We start from the raw sequence: 20355 nt of genomic DNA on the forward strand, positions 1-20355 counted from the left end.
GGCAGACAAACAACACTAGATCAGCGAGACTTTTCCCGCTCTCCTATCTAGGACACCTGAAAAGTTTATAAAATTTTGGGGTGAGACACCTCTCAATAAGGGAAATAAACTAATACCAGTGTGTGACAACATGAGTATTCCGTGTTATACATATACCATACAGAACATATTCAGTAACTGTTTTGTCAAATCTGGGAAAACATATATATATCATCAAAACATGGCAGAACATACTGCATTTTCATAAACATATTCCCTTTATTATAATAATAATAATACAAAAACATTCCTAGTAGGTTAGCTGACTATTGTCATGTATTACCCCTACATGACTAGGTTGTGTGGCCCGAAGGCGGGACCTGATAATGGTTGGCCGACCACTGCCAAGTCAAAAGTACAGTTTGTAAGTCTAATGGGTCTGTCAGACCTGGTTCGTACACCAGGGGCGCTCACAAACTTCTTAAAAACCACATCGACCATCCAATCTCACACCACTCCGTACAACGGCGTTAACACAAATATCATGATCATGAAGACCATGGATATATAGCAACGATACCATGCAAGTGCTAGCTTAGACCAAGTCAACTAGGTTCTGATATCATATAATATATACTGAAACTGTGATATATGGATATTTCATATCATTAATTATTAAATCAATCATATCATTTTGCATATGTACGTATATCATGAAAATCATCGGCCCGTACGCCGGTATTACACAATTTACCATAGCTCGGTCCGTACATCGGCAAATCAAAGCATAACCCGTATGCTGGAAAATCATTTCCATAGCTCGGCCCGTACGTCGGCAAACATACATATAGGTCGCCCCGTACGCCAGCAAATCATACACATAACTCGGCCTGTACGCCGGCAAATATATAAAAATCTCGGCCCATACGCCGGTTTTCCATTATAAAAATTTGTACCATTCACACATTCCTAGAAAATAGTATTTCATAACAATTTTTAATCATGCTATACTAACAGGTTTTTCGCATATTCAACATACCATCATTTCCAATAGTATTTTCCCAAATATAAATCATCATATATATATATATATATATATATATATATTCTGAAATCAAATGCTATAACAATATACATATTTTCATAAAATACTAACTTAGTTTATCCCCTTACTTGATTCTGGAAAAGCTCCTAAGAAAATCTGTCCCACACCCGCAGTGTTCCCAACTCAACACCTTGAAAACGACATTCCCTAGAACTAAAGTTCAGTATTTTTATGCATATAACATTTCCTACAACTGTCAAATAACCAAATTTTGAGTAGAAAGCCTTACCTTGAATTTGGGATGGTTTCCAACTTAGCCCCACTGACGATTCGCTCCGGCAGACTTGCAGAGAACTTTCCCAGGAGTGTCGTGGTGGCTTCAGATCCTTGAACAGGCAGAAATCCGGCTCGAAATCGAAGAGAGAAGGAGGAGAAATCGTATGAGGAGAGAGAGAGAGAGATTCTGTGCAGGGAAATGAAGTGAAAATCATGTTTAACCCTATTTATACTGCAGGATTCATCGACGAGCCACGTCACCTCGTTGACGAGTCTTATACAAAGATCGTCGACGAACTTCAACCTTCGTCGACGAATTTCAGGTTTCCACAAACTCTCTCTCGGTGAGCTCTCGGTATGTCACAACCTGCTTATTTTCCACATATTTATTTTATTATCATTTTTTATAAAAATATCAACAGCATACATTCCAGCTCAGCAGGTCACCATCTACCTGGCCCCGTGCGTACCAGGGATATATTAGAACATACAGCAGAAGCCCTAGCAGCAGAAAACATACAATAATATACATCTCAATACCATATATTACAATATACTAGAGTTGCTATGGTCCACAGTATTTCCATATATATATATATATATATATATATATATATATATATCCCAAAATAAATCTAAGGACATTTCCCACAAAATTTAACTATTCTTAAAAAGAAACTTACCCTTCAAAAAGGGCAGACATCCAACACTAGGTCAGCGGGGCTTTTCCCGCTCTCCTATCGGGGGCTCCTGAAAAGTTTATAAGATTAAGGGGTGATACACCTCTCAGTAAGGGAAATAAACTAATACCAGTGTGTGGCAACATGAGTATTCTGTGTTCTACATATACCATACATAACATAATCAGTACTGTTTTATCAAATCTGGAAAACATAAATATATCAGCACATGGCAGAACATACTACATTTCATAAACATATCTCATCTCATAATATAATAATAACATAAAAAAAAACATTCCTGGTAGGTTAGCTGGCTGTTGTCATGTATTACCCCCACATGACTGGGTTGTGTGGCCCGAAGACGGGACTTGACAATGGTTGATCGACCACTGCCAAGTCAAATAGTAGTCTGTAGGTCTGATGGGTCTGCCAAACCTGGTCCGTACACCAAGGGCGATAGTAGCACACTTCTTGAAAATAACCACATCGACCATCCAATCTCACACCACTCCGTACAGCGGCGTTAACACAGATATCATGAGCACGAAGACCATGGACACATAGCAACGGTATCGTGCAAGTGCTAGCCTAAACCAAGCCAACCAGGTTCTGATATCATATAACATATACTAAAACTGTGATACATAGATATCTCATATCATTTATTTTCACATCAATCATTATCATTTTGTATATATACGTGTATCATGAAAATCATCGACCCGTACGCCGGTGTTACAAATTTTATCATAACTCGGCCTGTATGCCGGCAAAACATAGCACAGCCCGTACGCTGGCAAATCACAATCTCATAGCACGGCCTGTACGCCAGTAAATCATATCTACATAGCACGGCTTGTACGTCGGCAAATCATATCCACATAGCACGGTCCGTACGCCTGCAAATCATAGCACAGCCCGTACGCTGGCAAATCACAGTCACATAGCATGACCCGTACGCCGGCAAAACATATATAAATCCTGGCTCGTACGCCAGTTTTTCATCATAAAAATCCATATCATCAACACATTTCCAAAAACAATATCTCACAACATTTTATACTCATACCACACTGAACAAATTTTTCACGTATTCAACATATCATCATTTAAACAGTATTTTCCCAAATATAAATCGTTTATATATAACATACTTATTTTCCAGAAGTCATATACTATATATACATACATTTTATCGAAAAGAACTAGCGTAGTTTATCCCCTTATCTGATTCCTAAAAAGCCCCTAATAAAACTGCCCTGCACCCGCAGGGTTCCCAACTCAACACCCTGAAAATGCAAACTCCTAGTATTAAACTTCAATATTTCTACATGCATATCACTTCTTATAACTACCGTTAAGTAAAATTCGGCTTAAAAAGCCTTACCTCAACTTAAAGATGATTTCCAACGTTCCCAATTCAACACTCCTAGAAATGAAAACTCCCAGTATTTCTAAGCGTATAACACTTTTCTCAACTATCACAAATCCAAATATTGAATAAAAAATCTTACCCTGGATTTGGAATGGTTTCCACCTAACTTTCACCAATGATCCGCTCCAGCAGATTTGGAGAGAACTTCACCAGGAGCGTCGTGGTGACTTCGGATTGTCGATCCGGCGAAGATCTGGCCTGAAATCGATGAAAGAAAGAGGGAGAACAAAGAGGAGAGAGAGAGAGAGAGAGAGAGAGAGAGAGAGAGAGAGAGAGAGAGAGAGAGAGAGAGAGTTAGCTTCTTAGAGAAGCTTAAAAATTCGGATTTCCCATATTTATAGAACAGGGGATTTCGTCGATGACTCCATCCTTCGTCGACAAATTCTTATTAATTTTGTTAACGAAATTCAGTCCTTTGTCGACGAAATTCAGTCAGCTCCAACCCCCCTCTCGATATTTCTTCGTCGACGAGTCCCCTGTATTCATCAACGAATTCTCTTAAGCCTTCGTCGACGAAGTCGACTGCTTCCTTCTATTTTTGGCTTCCATTTCCCTTTCTTTATTATTTAAATTTCATTTTAAATTTGGGTCATTACACAGTATAATCTTGTTAACGAATCCTGTCCTCGTCGAAAAGCTCCTCCTATACCCTCGTCAACGAGTTCCCTGTGTTCATCTACTGCCTCCTTCTGTTCCTGTTTCCATTTCCCTTTCTTTTATTATTTAAATACCATTATTCTTCGGGTTGTTACAGTTCCGTTATCAACTCAAGCCACACAAATAAATATTAATATTATCAAGTTCTGAAAACTATAAATATATATAATCTGAATTATAAATTGATAAAAACATATAGTTTGTACTAAAATCATAAAAGGATTTCCTAACATAGCATATTTCCCTCACCTGACTACTGGAAAGCCCCTATGATATACTGGTCCAACACCCATAGGGCTTCCTACTTAACACCCTGAAAATAACATTCACTAGAACAAAATATTATTATTTCTTTGTCTCAATCATTTCCTACAACTACCAGAAGGCCAAAAACTGAATAAAAGGCCTTACCCTGATTCTGGGAAGAAATTCAACTCGATCCCACCGACGATCCGCCCCAGTAAACTTGGAAAGAACTTTGCCAGGAGTGTTGTGGTGGCCTCAGATCGTCGATCCGGCGACTAACGGGGTCGGAATCGAAAAGAGAAGAGGGAAGGACCGTAGGGGGGAGAGAGAGAGAGAGAGAGAGAGAGAGAGAGAGAGAGAGAGGTTTGCGTTGAGTTTTTTGTGATTAAACCAAGTTTAGGGCTATTTATACTGTGGCCGTGGTCGACGATCCACGTCATCTCGTCAACGAGGTCCAGATGGAGGTTCGTCGACGAATAGCACCTCTTCGTCGACGAAATTCATAATTCAAAAAACAGTTGCTCGGTACTTTCTCGTCGACGAAATGCTTCCTCGTCGACGAGGTTCTCATGTACCCTCATCAACGAATCCCCTGTATTCGTTGATGAGGCCCTAGGAAAATTCTTGAGTTATTACATCCAAAGTGCAACATCGTCGACGAACGCTTCTACTGCTTCCTTCTATTTCTGTTTCCATTTCCCTTCCTTTTTATTATTTAAATATCATTATTCTTTGGGTCGTTACAAAAGGTGTTTTTGGTAAGCCTTTGACTAAGTCATTTTTCACAAGTTTTAACATAAGATCCATGCTAACATGCCCTAGACGCCTATGCCACAACCAGCTTGCTTCATTTATAGCAGAAAAACAAGTTACATGCTGAGAAGCTAAATTATCTAAATTAGTGGTGTACACATTTTCATGACGTTCAGCAGTAAAAACTACTTTGTTATCAGATTTACTCTCAACAATGCATTTATCATTTTCAAAAGATACTTTATACCCTTTATCACACAATTGACTAATACTTAATAGATTATGTTTCAGGTCATCAACAAGTAACACATTATCAATAGCGGGGGAAGGTTCCTTACCAACCTTACCTGCTCCGATGATTTTTCCTTTTGCGTTGTCCCTGAATGTCACGAACCCTCCTTCCTTGGGAGTGATGGATGCTTGGCCTTATCACCAGTCATATGTCATGAACAACCGCTATCCATGTACCACTTGTCCTTGGATGAGGATGACCTTAAGCACACCTGCAAGAATATATAAGTAACTGACGTTGGTCCCAAATTCTATTGGGTCCAAAGGGGTCAGTGCTTGATTCACCTTTGACTCTCCTCACTTTCTTAATTTTCATATGTCTATTTCTAAATGGACAGTCAAATTGAATGTGACCAATCTGTTTGCATTTAAAACATTTCATTCGCCACTTAGGTTCTTTAGGTGGAATGTGGGATTTTAATTTTCGAATAAAATGTCCCAAGTAAAGGTCATGACGTCTTATGTTTTGAATCCCATTAAATCCAAGACCTTCTTTTCTAAGAGAGTTTCTTTGGGGCCCTAAGAGAGTTTTTTTTTATATATTTAAATATATGGTTTTTTTTTTAAAACATAGTGGGACACGTGTCATCGAATGGACGATGACATATGGTGTAGTCAAGACCGCATGTTTAAGGGGTGACGTAGTGCAATCCTGCCCGTCTAATGTGTGTTTTCTATAGATGGTCGGATTATTGCCACACCAGTGATCCGTGTTAAACTCTTAGGGTCCACCATATTTTGCCACGTGGCAGGTGACGTCACACTAATAAAAAATGCCTACACCACATGTCACCACAATAGGCTACCACGTGGCAGCCCTATTCTCAAATCGGGTTAGCTGGTTCATTTCTTTTATTTAAAAATTAATTTTTAATTCATTATTAATTTTTTAAAATTAAAAATAGTAAAAAATATATTTAAAAAATTTAGGAAAAAAATAAATATTATTTGAGTTATTTTTTACCCAAATAACAAAAAAATGAAAAAATAAAACACCAAAACTGTATTCCCGATTCTATCTTTGGTAAAGGTAGATCGAAACTACTAGTTCTTTGGTTTTAGGATTAGTTTAGAGGACAATCAATGAGTAGTAATTAGGTAAACTAATCACATCTCGACAAATAATAGGTTAGTGACAACTCCATAAAACCTTTATTATTACTATCTATAGAGACCCAGAGAATTTATAGCAATTAAATGATAAGAGAAAGAAAAAAAAAGGGGGAATTATAAAAGGGAACTTATAGGGTCTCATTGACGAACGCATAGCACTCGTCAACGAGAATATTCCTTGGGCTCGTCGACGTGGACATGTGTCTCGTAGACAAGAACTTACCGGGAGGTTGTTTCCAAGGTCTGAAACTTGTCGACAAGGGTTCAGTGCTTGTCGACGAATCAATTTTTGGTACTCGTCGACGAGGTAACGTGGCTCGTCGATGAGGCCACGTGGGCAACACTCTATATATAGCCCTAAAACGAATTTTTAAGGAGGAAATTTCATTTTATTAGTTTCTCTCTCTCTCTCCGTCTCTCTCTCTCTCTCTCTCTCTCTCTCTCTCTCTCTCTACACGGTTTCTCTCACTTCTCTTTAGGTTTCTAGCTTCGTCTCTCCCTAGTACTTCGACGATCAGAAGCTATCACGGTGATCCTAGAGAGATTCTCTACAACATAGCCGCAGCAAAATGTTGATTTGAGAATTTTGGGAACCATCCCAAAACCAAGATAAGTAAATTATTTGGGTATTGTTAGTATTACCAAGTTTATTTGAGCCTAGATTTTGTATTATATGAGAATATACTATAGTTTTTTGAAGTAAAATCAGGGTATTATATTTTCAGGAATAGGGTGTTTTGGGACCCTGCAAGCATGGGTTGAAGACCCTAGTGGGTGATATTTCAGGAACCCAAGTAAAATGATAAATGGTTTATAGTATAGAAATTATGAATATGTGGATTTGGGGAGAATATGTATGTGATAATTATCTAGGTGAATTTAGTTGCTTGATTAGGAAATTATACGTGTGTTATCTTAAGATGTTGAAATTATGAACGCCACATGCGTGAGATTGTAAATAACATTTAGTGCTCAGATAGTTAGGTAAGTGAAATATGCTATACCAGTTAAATTAGTAATATTATCAGTAGGTTTAATGTGTTTCGGGAAAGTATAAGTTTCAGTACAGAGACTTTTTATCTAGTTGTGTAGCATGAGTTAGTATGAGATCAGTATGGTATTTTTATAACTTTCAGATATCATGATTTACAACATATTAATAGAAAATATTGTTGTACATAATTTATACAAATTTCAGAATATCATGATGTACGGTATATATATGTATGTAAAAAAATATCTACAGATAGATAGATATTTTTAGATTTTGCAGAATCACATTTTTATGGAATATATTTAGAAAAATATATAATACAACATTCACAGTATACCATGATTTACAAATTTCAGAACCATAACATTTCAAATATTCAAATTTAAATCTTCAGATATTTTGTAGTGATCCGAAGAATAATAGTATTTAAATAATAACGAGGGAGAAAAATGGAAACAGTAACAGAAGGAGGCAGTACGACATCGAACTTTGGGAAAAATACCCTAATAAATTTATCAAGGCCTCGTCGACGAGGGTGAGCTTCGTTGACGAGAAAATCCCGAGAGAAGAATTTTGGCTACTCTGAATTTCGTCGATGAAGGGTAAGGTTCGTCGACGAAATTACTTAAGGACTCGTCCACGAGATGACGTGGCTCGTCAACGAATCCCGCAGTATAAATAGCCCTAAACTGATTTTAATCTCAGAAATTTGCCGTAAACTTTCTCTCTCTATCTACCCCTATGACTCCTCCCTCTTCTTCCTTCGATTTCGGCCCCTTCAGTTGCCGGATCGACGATCTGAGGCCACCACGACGCTCCTGGTAGAGTTATTTGCAAGCCTGCTGGAGCGGATCGTCGGTGGAATCAAGTTGAATTTCTTCCCAAAATCAGGGTAAGATTTTTTAGCCAATTTCTGACTTTTTGGCAATTGTAGGAAATGATGTAAGCCAAGAAATATTGATATTCTGTTCTAGCGAATGTTGTTTTCAAGGTGTTGAGTAGGAAGCCCTGCGAGTGTTAGACCAGTATACCACAGGAGGCTTTCCAGTAGTCAGGTAAGGGAAACATGCTATGCTAGGGAACTCTTTTATGATTTCAGCATGAATTATATATTTTTATCAAATTACTAATATTCAAGTTATACATACATTACAATTTCCAGGACTTGATAATATTAGTATGTAATTGTGTGGCTTGAGTCGATAACAGAAACAGTACTATATTTACAGAATTTGTGAATACTATGTTTATAATCATTAACAGAAATACCATGATATTTACACGATATAGAATGATGAATTTTTCAGTAAAGAGTATACACAGAAATATGCATTTTTAGTAATTATAGAATAACATGTTTATCAGTATCATAGCGCCCCAATACACAGTTATTCAGACAGTAGTTCAGTTATACAGAAAATAGATTTTCAGTTAGCTTATTTAGAAATTTCAGTTAAATTTTATTGGGTTATGGTTGTTTTAAAAACCACAGTAAAAATAGTATATTATAGATATTAGTTACCTTTATAGTATCAGACCCTGATGGATCAGATAGCAGAACATGGTACCGTAACTACAGATATTCAGTTCAGTAGTGCAACCACTTTACTCAGATAGTAAGTGGTATGAGGTCGATCGTGCCCACGTCGGGATAGGCTCTCCATCAGATATGGATTGAGGGGGCCGATCAGATTGTCGGAGTTCAGTTGACTTACCTTGGTCGGCCAGCCAGGATAGGTCCCGCCTTCGGGCCGCACAACCCTGTCATGAGGGGTTAAATCATGACATACAACCATCCAGGGAAATTTTCTCAGATATTATAAGTATAAGTAGATTGTCAGAAATAGTAGTATTAATACGAAAAGTAGTTTCATACAGATTGACATGTTAAATAATATGGTTGATGGTGTTATTATACGTTATGTAATATCAGCATTTCTAGATTCAATTATTCGTATTATTCTTAATTCAGATTATTTTTACTGACTATAGCTCAGTGGCCATACACTAGTAATAGCATGTTTCGTCTTACTAAGCGTTGGCTCATCCCAGTGTTGAATTGTTTTTTAGGTGAACTAGTTAGGCGAGCGGAGCAGGCTCGCAAGTAAAGGGGCTGTTGTACTGTCCTTTTTGAGAGTGAGTATTACTTTTTGGGTGACATGTTTTGTAAACCCTTGGTATTAGAAAGGGTAGTTTCGAGAGAAACAGTGTTGTTTGTATATCATGGAATGATTTGACACTCTGGTATTGTATTATATGTGGACTTATTTTATATAATTGGACTTCTGCTGTTTAGGTTATTGTTGGATATTAAAATAGGGGGAAAATAATCTTATTTTATTAGCAAGTCGTTTCATATTTAGTATTCAAATATACTGTTATTCAGATTATACAACATATTTAGTTCAGTTATTTCATGTTATGGTTATTTCAGTTATATCAGAATCATGGTAAAACAGTAATATAGAAATATCAGTTATATATATATATATATATATATATATATATATATATATATATATATATATATATATAGTATCAGACCCTGATGGACCAGATCAGTTTCAAAGCACGGTACTGTAGTTATTTTCAGTTCAGAGTGCAACCACATGAATCATATAGTATGTGGATTTTCAGTAGTCGATCGTGCCTATGTTGTGGATAGACTCTCCGTCAGTTAGGGTTGAGGAGGTCGATCTGACTTTCGGAGTTCAGTTAACTTATCCTAGTCAGCCAACTAGTGATAGGTCCCGCCTGCAGGCTGCACAATCCTGTCATGAGGGGTTAAATCCTGATTTTCAGTTATTCATTCAAGGAAATTTTCTCAATTATTATATATATATATATATATATATATATATATATATAGAAATTATAGACATCCCTATAAATATTAGAAGTATTATGAATAGAATATTTAGAAAATTAGTTTATGTTAAGCAACATAGGTATGAGCTATACTGTGTATTATTTATACGTGTTTCCTCATACTCAGTTATTTGCTACTTCTAAATCAGATTTTACAATTATGTAAACTCATCTGCCACACACTGGTAATAGTATATTTTGTCTTACTGAGAGTTGTCTCATCCTAGTATTCCATTATTTTTCAGGTGAAAGGCGAGCAAATTAGGCTCGTAGGTCGAGGGGACTACAGTACTGCCCTGTTTGGAGGGTAAGTATTTTGGGAAGTCACTTTTTGAGTAGTCTCTAGATCCAAATGAGGGCATTTTGGGAATGGTTAAGTATGTATATTTTGAAGAGATACTGACTCTCTGGTATTGTATATATTTTATGTGGATATTTGCTTTTCGCTGCATAGGTAGTTTATGGTTATACAGGTTCCACAGTCCTTACCTGGTCTGTGATGATGTTATGGTTTGTATTAGAAGGTATCGGAACAGTGAAATTTTACAGTTTATATATGTAGAAAAAAAAATGGCATGAAAATTAGGTCGTTACACTATCCCTCACAATTTCGGACCATTCTCTGGGACTTTGCGACACCTTGAATTACTTATAGAGTTCACTTAAAATATAAATTTTTTAAGCACATTATATGATAGACACTTTCTTAATGTGCTAGATAATATTTCTTGTACATAAATACTTATTTTAAGTTATTTTTATGAAACATACATGCACATGCATAAACATATTTCTTAGTCTAAGAAGACATTCTAATGTCTAAAAATTTGAGACAATGCCAGTCTTGAGTATTGGAGTTTTTAGATTAAATTATAAGAGAAACAAAAAACACTCATAAACATTGATCTCATATTGGAAGTTTGAAAAATCGAGATAAATTTTATAAAGCATTTTTCATACCATTAGTTGTTGAAATTGGAGGGGAAAAATGGTGACAAATAATTATAATTATATATGTATAATTTGTTGGCACTTGGCATTTTCAAATTTTAGCATACCAAATTCATGAACAAAATTTTGATTTTACACATCATTAATATTTAGTTTATTTTTTAATTTTTAATCATGTAAAAATAAAATTTAATTTTTAATAGAATCTAATATAGAAGAAAAATATAACAGAAAATATATTTTCTTCTTATTTTCATTTCTTTTTTTTTTTTCCAAGTAAAATTCTTGATTCAAACGGGCCAGTAATAAATAAAATAAAATATAAATATTTTATTATTACATGACAAATTTCTAAAACAAAATTTCCCTAATAGCTAGAGACCAACTTAATTTCCCCTGAATGCCAGTATACATACATTGACCAAACAATTAATATGCTGTATTATATTAAATTTTTGTAATTAATTGTAATTACAATATTGGGCCTCATCATAGTCTTCGAAGCTCTTTTGCTAATGTTTTGTGTAATAAAATTTTACCATGCAAGAAGATGGACACACCAAAAAAATAAAAAGAAAAAAAAATATTTAAAATAGCCCGGCAATATTTGTTACTTTAGGTCAATCTTGTACTTCTTCCCCCATGCACTCTTCTCGAGGTTATACGGATACCTAATATAGAATAATCTTCATTAAATAGAGTAATTAATGGTTGTCTAGTTAATTATCTATACAGCTCGTGAATCAGAAGTTCATTTTTTATTAATTTAGTTTAAAAAAAAAAAAAAAAAAATTAGATCTTGGATTTTCCTTTTATTTTTATTTTTATTTGCAAAAAATCACTCTTTAAATAAAAAAAAAAAAGAAAAGGAATTATAGAGTTTTAAGAGAGGGAAGAGACTTGAGGGACGTTGGCAACATGGATGATCTTCATTCCAAATCCAATGCGATAAACCAGAAACAAATTAGGGCCAAGCACATGCTACATGGCCATTTCCTTTCAAAGAGATGAAGAAATCAAGTAGCTACTTCAAGTATTGCAGTTCTTCTGGGGAAAAAAAAATACTGCAAATAGAGTATTGCAACACAGGAAAGCAGAACTTACCAAAACTCAATGACAATGGCAAGCTCTTTTTGAAAGCATCGTGAGGCTTGACACCAAAGCTTTCCTTCCGAATTTCCGAACTGGATATTTGACAATGGCCTGAGTTTCATGTTTCCAAACCTGGCCTCAGGTTTGGTGGATTGTTGCATTAGACTATAAAATGTAACGCTGTGGTCGATGGGCTGCCCATTGGGTTTGAAAGGATGGCAAAATGATTAAGTAAAAATATTTGTGGAGGTACTTGATGCAAAGGATTTTTGTACACTAAATTAATATGACTTCTGCTATCTTGATTTTTAGTTCTTAAATATGATTTATTCAGCGAATCTAGCTTCTTGAAAATAATCACAGTAAGGAGGATTAAAGCTGAGTCCATCCATGCCAAACATGGCAAAGAGAAAACCCAGTGCATAGCCTGCTAACTTGCTGGACAATATAATATCTAACTAAATTTTCTTTCCCTATGTTACATACAACATACCAAATGGTGGCAGAGAAAAATAAATGTTCACACACAAAATTTAAACAAAGGAAACCAAGATTCTGCTAAAAATCTTCACTCCATGTTAGCTATGCTGCAAACAAGCTTAGTATTCAACAAGATGTCACTAACATTGTTCATCATCCCCAATTGTGCCACTCAACTTCCAAAGTTACAAAATGTGAATAAACGATTCACGGAATCCACGCCCATGCCAAGTAAAAACAAATGTTGAAACACACAAAATTTGAGGATGGGTCTCTACTGCTCATCCCATTCGTCGTTCTTGTACGACACAAGAGTGTCAACCTTGTGTATCTGCAGCATAACCCATATAACCAGAATTAGAAAGACCCAACTGAGATTTGTCATTTTAATTTTAATCAACCTTTCAAAACCTCACCTTTGTATCAAAGGAATGCAGCTTCACCATTTGTGGGTTTGCGATCAACTTGGGGTCACTCTCAATCCAAGTGAATGGAACGGCAACATCTTTATCAGTGTATGCTAACACGTCAAATACACCTGAAGAAGCAAAAAGCAGAAACAACCGGATTTGAACGAAAAATTTCAAAATAGAGCAAACCCATCATATAGTAATGATTCAAAAATTTAAAATGATAATTACAAGGCTCATCAAGGCATGGCAAATATGTGATGCTCGAAGCTATCTGCCGCATAATAGCTTGGATCTCTCTCATAATTTCTTTATCACTCTTTTCCCTTGACACTCTGATTCAAATGTGAAAATTATTACAAGGCTCATCACGGGGAAAAATTAGTGACATTCTTAGCTTAAATGAAAAATTAAAACAAAAATAAAATTACCCCTTTTTGACAACCTCGCCATCAGTCTCAATGCTAAAGTTCCACCTTTCCAAAACTTCATTGGAGGCTTTGCTCATTATGACAAGAACAATCCTCTGTAACTTCCCTGCTTCCAGCCATTCTTCAACCAAAAAAACAAAAAGAGGAAATCAAGAAAACAATAACATGTATGCCGTGATTAATAATGATATGGGTGCTTCAAGCTTTGAATCAGAGAAAGCTTGAAAGGGGTTCGATCAAACAAACCTGAAAGCTGAGCAGTTAAGCTTGCAATGAAGGATTTAACACCTTCGTCCTGAGTAAGCAACATTGGTAGCCCATATTTCTTTACCTTCACAAAGCTTTCTTCAGGATAAACTCCTCGATTGTAGAGAATACTGAACATTTTTTCTCATCAAAATCATTTCTATAAACCCATAACTGCACACGGACATCCATGTATTTTAAAAATGACACCAGAAAACTTAAAATTTCGCTGTTCTTACCTGTTTGCTGCATAACCTGATGAGAGATCGGCAAGAAATAACAGAAAATAAGTCGAGATTTCTTGAAACCCTAAAAGGACAACAGAGAAAAATGAAACGTAAAATCGAAAATTATAATAATAATAGCATACCGAAGAATTCACTGACAATGGCGGCCGAACCACGGAGAGTGATGATGTCTTTGGCGGCGGTTCTTGAAGCCATTACGTGCCTTTATCTCGTCTAATCGAAAATCAACGGGGTTTTTCTTTTGTTTCTTTCAAAAACCAAAGAACAGAATATACGTTTTCTTTGGGGGAAAAACCACTGAAAGAGGAAAAATGGGCGAGAAAATTGAAAATGGACTAATGGAGTGTTTGCAGAACAGGACCGAAGGTAGTGGAGATTGTGCGGTGAGTGCGAGAATGAGAAATGGGCTAGGGTTTGTTAATGAAATAAAAAACGAAACGGCTAGTTGTTCCACAGGGATAAGCCGCTCCGGGAAAACGGTAACATTTTTGAATTAGGTGTCTCGTTCGGGGACGGGTGGGCCCCTTAATTATTACTTTTTATTTTTTAAAGTAATGTTAACATTTAATTTAATACATTCTCAAGAACAGATTTTAACCCAAAAAAAAGTGTTGGAGCCAAGAATTTAGTTGAATCACGACTATGAATACCTGTTAAAAGATTTCGCTAAGAATGAAAGAAAATGATTTAGAATACTTGAGGTATAATCCGAGAGATTACTAGAATGCCAAAGTTAGAAAATTTAGAAGAATTATACAATTGCAATCATAAAACAGTAAGCGAGAATATGATAAGATGTCTTATTTTTCTTTAAAAAATCTTTTTTGCAAGCATTGGAGATACCTCTTTATTGATTTCCTTACTAATGAATCTAGGGATTACATTTGAATATGATATTAGAGAGTAAATATTGGTGTGGTAAGCTCTTGCTTTGATTAATAGACATTACCTCTTTTCTATTGATCCCTTTATGTCTTTTATTTTTGGTTTTAGGTAAATTAATGGCGAGTTTAATGTCAAGACCTCTTTTAGGTTATGTCAATTGCCTCATACTCTCGAGTTTTAGAGACCTTTTTGGTTTGAAAGCATATTGCATTTACTATATGTCATTTTATTATCACTGGATTTTAATTAAGTCATTTGATATACATTTTTGGGCCTCACGAATAGTACTCATCAAATGGACCAATACTTTATCAAGCATTATTCGTTCCTTGTTACTTCATAAACAGTACTCATCAAATGGGTATTTTTGGCTCTCATAAGCAATGCTTATCAGATGGATCAATTTTTTGCTGAGCAGTGTCCGTCTCTTGTTGCCTTATGAACGATGCTCATTGTTAGTATTATCATATTAATGTTAGATGTTTCAAATTTTAAAAATATCTATTTAATAGTCGTCAGTTTTATTTTAATTAAATATATGTTAAATTTTATATATTAGTTTTAAAATTTTAAAATATTAAATACTACTTTAATAGTTTCATATTTATGATGTCAGAAGTTATACTTAATGTAACGCCCCGAACACAAAACTGGGGTCTGGAGTGTTATTTAAAAATAATAAATCTCTGATACCAAATAATTAAATAGTAAAAGACCTCAATATTTATATACTAGAGTACTAAAAACCTTTTATTACAAGAATATCTCCAATAACAAATTTAAATACATTCTTAGAAATTCTAAGATAAACCATAAATAAAAAATTTAATTATTAATTTAAACTGCTATTTCTAACCCCACCCACGCTTTCGCTGTACTACTCTGATTCCTGTCTCACTTCATAGGGCATCAGAAAAATATTTGATAATGATGGGGTGAGACACTTCTCCATAAGGATGAAATAAATTATTATCAGTGTTTAGCAGATGAATTTTAGTGTATACAAAATATAATCATTTGTTAAACGACAACAACTATTAAAACACTTATAGACTGTATTCACAAATGCAACATTATTTTAAAAGCAAGAGTTCTCGAGAATTGGGAAGATTACACGCCCATATATGTAGCGCCCCTTTGCTCTGATACCTTATGTAACCTTACCCATTTTGTTTGGGTGTGGCTACAATCGATACCTATTAGGGCACTCGCCTTACTCAGTAAGTCCTTGGGCGGAGAGTCTTACCTCGCCATAATTTATTTATACATTTTAATTCACATACATGTACTCACACACATTCATCATCAATCATACAACAGAATCCACATACACGTACTTTTCATAATAACACAGCATATCCAAAATCATAATGTAATCAATTCACCTACACATACTCACACCCATCAAGGATAATGCACAAGTACTTTAGTATTCATCATTCTCACTGTGTACCGAGCAGATCTCAATACGTGGCTCACATAGGGACTTTCATAGATACAATACACATAACACCATTCATAGCACATCGACAAAAACGAACTCCTTATCCATCCTGCCAACGTTTTTGCCCCATTTATATAAATGACAGTATAACGAACTCCTCATAATCCTGCCAACGTTAGATCGCAACTTATATCATGGACAATATAATGAACTCCTCATTTGTCTGCCAACATTATATTGCGATATGCATGAAAGACATTAAATTGCACAAACATATAAGTAATCACACCACAACAATCACATTCAGTTTATTAAAATAAAATATTAATCTCATGCCACACGATTTATGTATTCAACCATACTTTACTAAACTTCCTGTAAATAATAAATTATACTTTAATAATCCAAGACCATTAGTTTTATCCATTTAATTTATATTATATTATATTATTATATTATTAATTAATTAATTAATTAATTATTTATTTATTCTTTTTTTTTAAGATCATTTCACTAATCTTGTATAACTATTTTTGGGATTGTTACACTTAATTTTATCTATATACCCCATGTTTCAGCTTCATTTCAATATATGTTTTTTTCTTATTTGAAATAACTTTATCTTCTACTTTTTCTTAAAATTTATATTTTATTGGGTAACTAAATGATATTATATCTCCTATAAAGTTGATGTTTGTGAGTGCACACAAAATCAAATTGAGTATCCTAGAGATCGTGTGTGCAATGACTATGTACATCGAAAAATATTCTGTGTAGGTGCGAAATCCACTTTGAGAATAGTGGCTCTCCTATACCTCAATTTCTGATAAGTGTTTATATTTTATTTAACCTTAATTTTATTAATAAATATTTTTTTCTTTTATATTTCTAACATTCATTAGAAAAGTAATTTTGGGTTTTGGGTTTTATAAGTAGTACTCATCAGATAGGCCAATTTTTTTGCTAAACAGTATTTGTCTCTTGTTGTTTCATGAGCGGTACTTATTAGATGAACATTTTTGGGGCCTATGAATGATACTCATTAGATAAACTAATTTTTTACCAAGTAGTGTCCATTGTTGCCTTATGAGTGGTGCTCATTAGATAGGTATTTTTGGGTCTCATGAGTGGTGCTCATCAAATGGACCAACTTTTTGTCCACCAATGTCCGTCTCTTATTTCCTCTTGAGTGGTGCACATCAGATAGACTAATTTTTTCACTAAGTAGCATCCATCTATAGTTGCCTCATGAATGGTACTAGATGGATATTTTGGGCCTTAAGCACAGTGCTCATTAGATGAGCCAATTTTTGTCAAGCAGAGCTCGACTCTTGTTTCCTCATGAGCGGTACTCATCAGATGACCATTTTGAATTTGTTAGGTAGAAGGATCTCCATTATTTTCTTGATAAATGGGGGATCAAAAGATTTAATTGATGTTTCCTTTATTAAGGGTTGATTGTGAACTTCTTTTATTAATTTTTCTAGTTAAATATTTTTCTTGATTTTTTATTCACATTTTTAAGACCATTGCTCGTTAATGCCCACACTATTGACTCCTTCTACTCCCTTTATCGGATTTCAAAGTTGTTTCATGTCATACTACTGTCTTACCCTTAAGTATCATTTCTACTTGAACAATCTTGAGTTATGTTCTATAGGATCTTTTCACTGTTGTAAGATTGCTTTGGAAGGTTAGAAATTGGTCTGAAGACACCATTTGCGGCGAATTGTCTAGTAGTGGGGAGTGAATTGATTGAAACGATTGATCCCTAGCAACAAGTTCAGTCTCAGAATTGCATGATGCAACCATGATTGAGTTTTGCAAAGAAATCCTTCCAAGTTTCTTAATGACGATGTCAACTATTGCAACCAAAATTTGTCTAGGAGAATTTGGATCAATCATAACTTCAATCACTTGCCAAGAATGAAAGAAAGCAACTTGGAGGACCCGATGTGTACTCCGGGGGACTATTATGGTATCTAAGTCAAGAAATTTAGAATGATTATGCGAGTGCAATAGTAAAGGAGGGAGTGAAAATGAGATGAGACGTTTTACCTTCCTGAGATGGTCTTTTTTATAGGCATTTAGGATACCTCCTCTTTAATTTCCCTACTAATGGATTGTAGGGGTAACATTTTGGATATATTACTAGGAAGTAAAAATTGGTGTGCTAATCCCTTACTTTAATTGGAGATGGTCAAGATGAGATGCTAAAGTTGGGATAGGATTGTGAGGGTTGAATTCTGGCTTCCTATTAGTGAAAATGAAAATGGTTTAAATACAAGTAAAAATATAAAAAAAATATCAAATATACTGGGTGTACACATAGAATCAATCTCTTATTGTCATGCGAAGAAGCTCTCTTGATTTGTATTCAAGCTTCCCAAGGCCACTTTTGACATAGGTGTTCAAATTTTTTACAATGCACCTAATAAATTTTCAAAAATAAGTACTTGACTTGAAGTCAACAACTCACTAAATGCATTAATTAATTAAAAATAAAAATTAGTTAAAACAATTGAAGTTTGAACATTTTCATAAGATAGTGGAAATTTATGATTAACTATTTACTAATATTAAATACTATTATAAAAATCAAGATAATGTTGGGAGAACAAAGGGAAGACACATTATTACCTATATACAAAAGTAAAGGTGATATCCAAATTGTAATAACTATTATGAATCAAATTTTGTGAGTGATGAAATTGTAGGAAAAAAAATTGAATAAAGAATAATATTAAAACAAGGGATCCCTGAATAATCAAATTTGATTTTATGCCTGTGAAATTGACAACAAAAATTATTTATCTTTTAATAAGGTCAATAGAAAAGTTTAGGGCAAAAAACTTATATATGGTTTTTTATTGAACTAAAGAAAGCCTATGACCTAAGAAAGTTCTTATGTGGGTTTTAAAAAAGCACCACTATTAAAAAAAACAAAAAAAAAACATGACTATTAGTCACCTACAAAAATCATCACTAACAATCCAAAACTGTTACTAACAAATATTAGTGAGAACAAAACTCCGTCAAAAAATTGATCACCAACACAATCATCATTAATAATTATTAGTGATGAATACTTAAAATTATCACTAATAATAGGCTACTATGCATACTAGACCATCATTGATTATAGTTTATTAGTGATGGACAAAAACCATTACTAATAGTTGACGAATCAAAAAATATCACTAATAATAGACTATTAGTGACATAAAGGAATTGATCATTTTTAAGTGAGAATATTAGTAAAGTATTTAGTAATAAATAACATTCATCACTAATAAAAACTAATAGTGATGGAGGACTTTAATCACTAATAATTCTCTCTTCATGTTCGGAGAAGGCTTAAATTTGAATTTGTATTGGATTTAAATAAGATGTAATATAAAATTGTGTTGAAATTTGTCTAAATCCACTCAAATCCAAACAAAATTCATGCTTTCAAACACAACGTCAGAGTTTATACTTATAATAACTATTGTGGTTCATCACTAATAGCTTATATTTGCAATGAGTCACAAATAGCTATTAGCATTAGTGACAGTTTTCATGTGTCACTAATAATTTGTACTACCATTTTTTTTTCTTTTGAAATTTCAAGGTGCCCATTTCCTTTATATAAATATATATAATGAAAATTGTAGTTCATCACTAATAACATGTATTAGTGACAGATGACATCAATCACCAATATCCGTTAGTGTTAGTGACAGTTTTGATGCATCATTCATAATATTTTGATTCATTTTTTTTCCTTTTGAAATTTGTAGGAACCCGTTTCTTATATATAAATAATTTGACGATACATCTATAAAA

The 20355-nt window shown here is 34.3% G+C and overlaps 1 protein-coding gene across 1 annotated transcript; it reads right to left on the bottom strand.

Annotated features, from left to right (window-relative positions):
- Positions 1-12697: 12697 nt before the first annotated feature.
- On the bottom strand, positions 12698-14621 carry LOC131144695 (mitotic spindle checkpoint protein MAD2). Its single transcript, XM_058093506.1, has 7 exons — positions 14321-14621; positions 14190-14205; positions 13951-14081; positions 13705-13825; positions 13505-13608; positions 13280-13401; positions 12698-13194 (listed from the first exon to the last, which is right to left on the bottom strand). The coding sequence occupies exons 1-7, from the start codon at positions 14391-14393 to the stop codon at positions 13138-13140; spliced, it is 624 nt and encodes a 207-aa protein (XP_057949489.1). The 5' UTR covers positions 14394-14621; the 3' UTR covers positions 12698-13137.
- Between the last annotated feature and the right edge of the window lie 5734 nt (positions 14622-20355).

Source organism: Malania oleifera, chromosome 12, assembly GCF_029873635.1.
Source record: "Malania oleifera isolate guangnan ecotype guangnan chromosome 12, ASM2987363v1, whole genome shotgun sequence".
NCBI classification, from domain to species: domain Eukaryota; kingdom Viridiplantae; phylum Streptophyta; class Magnoliopsida; order Santalales; family Ximeniaceae; genus Malania; species Malania oleifera.

Coding starts and splice junctions, on each gene's coding strand:
- LOC131144695 (XM_058093506.1), bottom strand. CDS start 14,393: ATGGCTTCAAGAACCGCCGCCAAAGACATCATCACTCTCCGTGGTTCG. Junction 13,826..13,950: donor CTTAACTGCTCAGCTTTCAG/GTTTGTTTGATC, acceptor TTTTGGTTGAAG/AATGGCTGGAAGCAGGGAAG. Junction 13,609..13,704: donor GGCGAGGTTGTCAAAAAGGG/GTAATTTTATTT, acceptor CATTTGAATCAG/AGTGTCAAGGGAAAAGAGTG.